This window comes from Corvus moneduloides, chromosome 1 (genome assembly GCF_009650955.1).
Source record: "Corvus moneduloides isolate bCorMon1 chromosome 1, bCorMon1.pri, whole genome shotgun sequence".
Classification (NCBI taxonomy): Eukaryota; Metazoa; Chordata; class Aves; order Passeriformes; family Corvidae; genus Corvus; species Corvus moneduloides.
In genome coordinates, this window is record NC_045476.1 from 19,894,289 (window position 1) to 19,902,052 (window position 7,764).

Sequence of the window (7,764 nt, forward strand, 5' to 3'; positions counted from 1 at the left end):
AGGGTGGTGGTAGCAGTCTGATAGAATGGTGGCTGCAGTCCTCCAAAAGTGGTGATCCTGTAGAAAAAGGGTCTGCTCTTCCTCAGAAGGTCCAGTGGTGGCTGTGTAGCTCCTGTCCTCTGGAAATCCAGTAGAAAGGTTGTCTCTGGTGTTCAGAATCTCAGATTATATCCACGATGGGATGTTTGGTTCCTCCCTCTGGGTGGAGCATCTCACAATGGGGTAACGAGTCATGAGGCAAAGTGTTGATTAGGCTCATTAACAGAAGATGGTCCGGAGGGAGTTATCTATGAGTCATGTGGCAGGACAATGATGGGCCATTAACAGAAAGATAGTCTGGGGGGAGGAGGCAAGGAAACACTGCCCCACCTGATTTCAACAGCTCATGAGGATGGTAATGGAATACACTGCAACCCAGGACATCTCTTCAGACCCATTTTCTATTAATGTCTATGATTTTTTTCTCACAAGTTAAATAGTAAGGTCTACTGCTCCCTATTGGTTAACCCAACTTCCATGGTCAGGGAGGCCGCTCCCCTCATTCTGTTCAATTTTGTGATTTCCACATGTGAGCAAGCAAAAGAATCCCTACTGCCGATCTTGACAGAATAGCTGAAGCAACTGTGGTAGCAAAGAAACCTATTTGTCTGTCAATGAAATGTCCGAGGACTTTGCTTTTTCTCCATCTGTCACAGTGCACTAACAGGTGCACTAATAGATGCCAATGGCCATGACCTGTGTCTCTTGGGGCCTCTACTCACACCTGTGGGCACAGGAACACCAGCTCAGCCCTGGGCTCTTAATCCATGCCTGATCTGTGCTGTGTGGGTAGTGACCTTCAGCTCAGCTACAGCCAAACCTGTACATTACTGAAAACACTGACTCAGACCCTGACACATAGACTAACTTTGTTGAACCTGTCTCATCGCTATGGATCTGCCTGGAGATCCATGGGCTGTGTGTGATCACTGGGCTTGGTACTAAAAGAGTTCATTTCCATCTTTAGTTCTGGTGAAGTTCTTTCCTTGTCAACTCTTCTGCTATCTCCCTATATGACGTATGTATATGTGTGCATGTATGTATGTATGTATGTATGTATGTACATGGGGGTGTGTGCGCACGTGCGTGTGTCTGTGTGCAAACAGATCAATATTTATGTGTATCACTAGCTGCACAAGTTCCTTGGGGGTGTTTAAACCATTACTCCTGCACATTATCTTCAGGTGTCCACTGACTGAATCAAGTGATTTCCTTATGCCTCAGATCCAGGTGTCCTGAGTTAGTCTTCAGAAGTGTTTTTCCTACTTAGGACTTCATACAGGAAGCCAGATGAGAACCAAATTGATTTTGGATCCAAATGGCTTCCTTCAAAAAAATGTGTTCCTACACACTTGTCATAAGCTTCTCCTGAACATGGTTTTGGTCTCTTCATCTTATCTAGACAACTGACATCCATTCTTTCTTGAAGGGAGAAGTTTCTAGAGGCAAGGTGCCTTCTTTTGTTGTTAAGAGGCTTTTAACTTTTTGCCTTCGCAGGACTAGGTGTTTGAGATCCAAAGTTGTTTGTGTCAGCAGCTGAGAGGTTGAAAGTCAGGAGTGCCAAGCAGGATAACCACCAGTGAAACCTGTTATGAAAACACCAAAAAGGAGCCTCCCTCCAAGATTAATATACATTCCACCAGAGCTCAGTCTAAATTAGTGGCTTTCTTGAGTGGTATCTCCATTGCTGACATTTGCTCAACTGCTACCGGGAGTTTCCTCCACACCTTTACCAAGTGTTTTGCCATTTCAGAAGCATCCAGGTATAATACAGTGTGTGGTAACATGTTTCTTCAGTGCTTGATGCATGAAGTATGCCATATCTCCCTACCAAGCACTGTGAGTGTTAGGAAGAGCTGCAGTATGAATATATATATGGGTAATCTATATTAATAATTTCTGGTTTGAAGATTAAAATTTATTTACATATCAGTTAATGAAGCTGTTAAAGGTGTGCTGGTTGTGAGCATGCTCCCTTCACACTCATTCTGTGTGTTTGAGTGTCTCTTACAACTCTCAACTTGGGTTTCTGTTATGGAACAGGAAGTTAGACAGTCTCCATGTTATGTACGTAGCAAAGCCAACAAGCCTGATAGAAAGGAAGTGGAATGTAAACTAGGCTGGTGGATACTGCATGGATACGAAACTATGTGGTCTCAAGGTTTTGCAGGACACACAGTGTGCACATGCATCTAAGATGTATACATTGATAGATAGATAAAGGTATTTGTGAAATAACTTTCCTCTTGCTACTGCAGGTTTCACTTCAGAAAGTAGATCTTAATGCAAGATTGTAAGAGTCCATCCTTTTGACCATGCGTATCATCACACCTACTAATAAACAGGTTTTTATTTCTTCTAATTACGACATTACATCTTATTATTGCTTTTAGTAGAAGAGCAGAAGTCTCCTTAGACATTGTAATTCCTGGAACAGTGATGAACCATTTCAGCAAATAGATTCAGCCTGTGTGATGATACTGTCATAAAGCTTGACATCACTGCTCTTGGCTGGCTCACTCCCCTTCCCTTCAAATAATACTTATTTCAGCAGCAGTATCTGAAGAGAAAGAGGGTGCTTCACAGTTTGAGAGTGGGTGTTACAACTTGGCCTGTAATCCTTTACTATGAGGTTGCTGGGGTGTGGGTGGAGGGAGGAAGACCATTTATTTCAGAGAAAGAATATTATTGCTGTATGGTCATATTAACATTGGAAATAGTATTTAGTGAACTATAGAGTACACTGTAGTACACAGCTAGAGACACTGGAATGAAGTGAAGCTCATCCTATTTGGACTTCTTCCATCTTATTTTATTTTCCAAAGCTACATCTGTTCTTGGACAAAGAGGATAATCTAGACAGAGCTGAGTTAAGTTGTGGTCCCTGATTGCAGGGCTTGCTCTTATGGCTGACTCTTTTTCAGGGCACAAAAATGAAACAGGAAACTCCTTGTGTCCTACTGTGTTGTACATATGCACATGGACCTATCTCTTAATTTCCATTTTTTAAACATTTGTTTCTTTTACTATGTGAATATTGTGTAATTGTATTCATTTTTGTTTGTTTCTTCCAGAATGTTCTAATTGTGGAGGTAAGCTGGATGCTTATGTCATATTGTACTTAGATAAAGTCACACAGTCAAATCATGATTGGCTGTTCAGTTTCTAAATACTGTCTATGTTTACACTTTTTTGCTGGGAGGTGGTAAAGAAGGAGAGGGGTTGATTTGCTTAATGGCCTCTCAGTCTTTTTGCAACTGCATGACAGATCAAACTACATTGCTGTCACTCTAAGTGGTGCTCTGCCTTGTGATACACAGGAGTCTTTGTTTCTGCATAATTTGATTTTTTCTTTCAATGGTTTCATCAACCCCTGTTCTGCAAGTTGTTCTGTTCCTCAGAGGACAATGAATCAACTGCAGTGATGCCCTGCGTTTCTCAGGTGCATGACTTTGAAATAGTGGCCCTGCATATGCTTTACAGCCCCCGGGTTGTTCACAGTCTGGCTGGGCGTGTCAGTCATTCCCTCAAGTCCCCCTGGCTCCTGCATCCAACTCTCCACCCAGCAGTGTCCCTGAGCAACAGCCCATCACAGAGCTGGGGCTGATGTAAGTCAACAGTGTCCAGTTATAGAGGGAAAGAATGTGTCACCTCACTGGTGCTCCAAATTCTCATATGATTAATATAGGTGATTCTCTTTGAAAATGTTGGGTAAGCAACTGGAACAGCTAGAGAGCACATTAGGATCTGCCTGGCATTTCAGACCCAGTCTACTTGTGTGGGAAGTAAGCTGGACAGTGTAATGAACTGTATAATGTTGGAATTTCTTTTCTTAGCAAAGGATGGAAAAAAAGCCATCAGCCACAGAGATGACTGGTTACCTGAATAGCTGCTAAGAGCTCCATATTTACTCATTCTAACTGCTTTAACAGAAATTAAAAATGTCCACAGCAAATTTTGTTAATGGTATTAAAAAGAGACAAGATGTTGCTAATCCACCCCCAGAGTTCAGGATCAACAGCTGCTCTCCATGGTCAGTTTTATAGCTAGGTACCTACTGAGCTCACTGAGATGATATTGGGTATGGCAGCTGTGGAGAAATCACATATGTACTGTGCTAATAAAACAACAAAAAGGGCAGATTTAGTCCTGACATGGAGACATGTTGATATACTGTGATCTTGAGCGTAATATGAAAAGTCTAATCCCTGCATCCTTGCAGTGCCCAGTAGAGTCATTTCCAGTCCCGTGTTACATCCCAAGTACTTGCAACATAGCTATTTTCAAGAGGAAGTGGACAGTCCTTAAACTGATAATTTTATTAATAGAAAGTGCTTACTTCAAAGAGTGTAAGCTCAGTTAAAACCTTTTTTGGATGTGGTTTACAATGCACTGGAAAAATAAATCATCTCTACAAAATAAGAATGTGGAACTGCTCAGTCATTGTCCAGATTTCCTCCTTTCAGCTTTCCTTTGTGCTTTACTTACTTTATTTTTCTTGTTTTATAAGGATATTGTTGGAACTGGCAGGACCATGAAGGTTCTGCTTAACAATATAGAAAAATACAAGCCCAAAATGATTAAAGTAGCAAGGTGAGTAAAACAATCACAAAATTTTGTAATTAATTAGTCTGGTCCAGCATATTTTTCAGTGTAGGTTCCCATTCAGAGATCCTGCTTTAATTTGATGCTGCAGTATCAAGGAGAGCTGTGCAGAGGAACTGCCTGAATCACTAAGGGGAGGGTGAAGGAAAGGAGGGGAAATGCTTTTGTATTGCTCTCCCTTGGTGATGACCCTCCAGCCATTTCAAGACTGGCACTGATGGACTTGGGAGGGGAATACATCCTCCTCTTCCCTGCAATCAGGAAGAGAAGCAGAACAAGAACAGGGATTCACATGGCTCAGAAGATTTTTTGATAAAGGGAATAGTATTTATGTGTGTTATTTAGTTACATATCCAGATTTAAATGGGGTTTATTTTATTTTTAATTATAGTTTGTTGGTGAAAAGAACATCTCGGCCTGATGGGTACAGACCAGATTGTAAGTGTTCTGAAAAATCTCTACTTGACAGTAGAAGAAATTACTACTACTTTGTCACTTGCCTTTCATAACATTCTGTGGACTGTAATAACTTGGTAAAATACTAAGTTGTCAATGACCCAGTTGTCAATGGGTCTATGGGATGCAATGGAAGGATTTGTATAATTGTCATTTGGAAAGCCTACCCTACTTAGGTTTTCTGCAGAATACTAACTTTGCTGGGAAATTTCAAAAGGGTTTAATTTTATCAGTGAAAGGTGAGTGTTTTATCTTCTGTCTCTGACAAACAATGTTGAAGAGAATGTCCATTTTTTCTTTTTCCTTCCTCATTGCATCTCTTTAGAGGAGCCACAGGATTCCATCTGAGCACGAAAGGTGTTTTATTGCGACTAAGTATTAACAAGTTTTATATTTTTTTGTTCAAAAGCACTTCTAATTATTTTTAAGTATTATTGTTCAAAGGGAAAACTCTGATATTATAATTAAATCCCACTCCCTAAAAAACAGAAGATAAATTGGGCTTTGTACTAGTTTGAAAACAAACCAGTGGGAGGCACCAAGTCAGAATAACAATTTAATGGGGAAATTAAAGAAAAGGAAAAACTAAAAGAAAACACTGGTTCAAATTGACAGAGTCAAGATACAACCTGAGTCCCTGTTAGGCAGGGTGGTGGTAGCAGTCTGATAGAATGGTGGCTGCAGTCCTCCAAAAGTGGTGATCCTGTAGAAAAAAGGGTTTGCTCTTCCTCAGAAGGTCCAGTGGTGGCTGTGCAGCTCCTGTCCTCTGGAAATCCAGTGGAAAGGTTTTCTCTGGTGTTCAGAATCTCAGATTATATCCACGATGGGATGCTTGGTTCCTCCCTCTGGGTGGAGCATCTCACAATGGGGTAACGAGTCATGAGGCCAAGTGTTGATGGGCTCACTAACAGAAGATGGTCCGGAGGGAGTTATCTCTGAGTCATGCAGGAGGACAATGATGGGCCATTAACAGAAAGATAGTCTGGGGGGAGGAGGCAAGGAAACACTGCCCCACCTGATTTCAACAGCTCATGAGGATGGTAATGGAATACACTACAACCCAGGACAGGCTTTTTAAACTTCTTCCTGCTGCTCAGTTTGCACCACATCAGCACCATTTCTCTCTAAATTATTGGTCCTTATACTGTATTATGATGAAGCTATAAATGGAGCTATACCAAGCAATTGTCATTTTAGACTTATTTAGAATAAATGATGTAATAACAGGTATGTGGCTAAATTCGAAAAGAATAGATCCACCTAGAAGAGATCGACCAGTATTTGCTACTGAAAAAGACTCTGGTCAGCTGAGGTGGGGAGGAGGGTAGAAGGTGAGTACCAGGAGGCAGCATGAAGGGTCTTGATTTGAGATGTGGGAGAGAGGGAAAATTTATGAAGCCAAAGTTACTTAAATGTTGGTCATGGCCCTGAGGTTTTAGCCCTGTAATCTGAACTATAATCCAAACATTTTGTTGTACAACTTTTTATACAGTGGAGTGGTATTTTTAACATTTAGAATTTAATCCAGTAAATTAAGACATATATTTGAATGGATTCACTAAAGTTAAATATATAAAAGAGGCAATAAAATTACTTCATGAAGGGTAGGTTTATATTTTTATGTATTACCTTTTAAATGAAACAGATTTTATCCTCTTTTATTCATAGTGCATTGAATTTTATAAAACATCAGAGATCTCTTTTGTAAATCACTGACAGTGCTGTATCATTTCCTCACTTACCTAAATTTACAATTCCAAAGTGCCTATTACTCCCAATCTAAAACAACTGAATGAATTCCTTACCTGAATACCTGTAGAATTTTTTATGTGGAGCTATTTTTGTGTCTGTAAGATTGGGTTTTCCTCTAGTTATTTAAAGAACAATTTGGAAAAAGTCCAACTTGTTTTATATAGTGCTGATATTGCACAGACCTTCGCACTCAAAAAGATGCACATCTGTGCTTAGCTTCATGTGTGTGAGTTGTATAATTGAGGTGCACTGCATGCATTTACTTTGTTAAGCATGTGCTTGCATCTTCATAAGCTTGGGGTTTTAATTTAAGAAGCATTTGACATGTTTTGGTAGCATAAAATAAAAGATAGATTTTGCTATTCTTAGCAGAAAATATATAGATCTCTGGAAGCTACTTCTGATTTAACATTTTACATTTTTCTGTCATAACTGTGATACAGGACAGTAGTCATCACACATATATACCAGTGGAGCTTCCAAATGCAAGCAGAATTTTCCAGCTCTGATTTTGGCTTCCTTCCACAATGTGCCAGTGATAATTTTATACAACTCTCCTCTCCTCTCCTCTCACTATTCACATCCCTGTCACAAGTACTCTGTGACTGGGAGCTATTGCTGACCATGATGTCTCAGATTCAAAAGTAACACAGCCCCAACTGACTACATATATGCAGAGTTTGCTTGTTGAGAACCACACATGAATTTAAGGGCTTATAACTGCCATTGATCTTGTATTGATGGTGTTTGTTATTTGTCTCAATACAGATTACGGATTTGAAATTCCAGATTTATTTGTGGTAGGTTATGCCTTAGACTACAATGAGCACTTCAGAGATCTAAACGTAAGTTTCTTATAAAAAAATAGTTTAAAAAGTCACTGATCTACTTTTCCCTTATTTATTCCCATAA

General features: G+C 40.0%; 1 protein-coding gene across 2 annotated transcripts in view; it reads left to right on the top strand.

Annotated features, from left to right (window-relative positions):
- PRTFDC1 (phosphoribosyl transferase domain containing 1) overlaps positions 1-7,764 on the top strand; it is a 46,138-nt gene that overhangs the window by 34,677 nt on the left and 3,697 nt on the right. The window contains exons 5-9 of one of the 2 annotated variants that reach the window (XM_032101038.1): positions 3,114-3,131; positions 4,550-4,632; positions 5,036-5,082; positions 6,328-6,431; positions 7,621-7,697. In XM_032101038.1, coding sequence (XP_031956929.1) covers positions 3,114-3,131; positions 4,550-4,632; positions 5,036-5,082; positions 6,328-6,428 — 249 coding nt within the window. In that variant the 3' untranslated portion in view covers positions 6,429-6,431; positions 7,621-7,697. Of the gene's footprint in view, positions 1-3,113; positions 3,132-4,549; positions 4,633-5,035; positions 5,083-6,327; positions 6,432-7,620; positions 7,698-7,764 lie in introns of those variants that run through there. The other variant, XM_032101030.1, reaches the window with a different exon arrangement.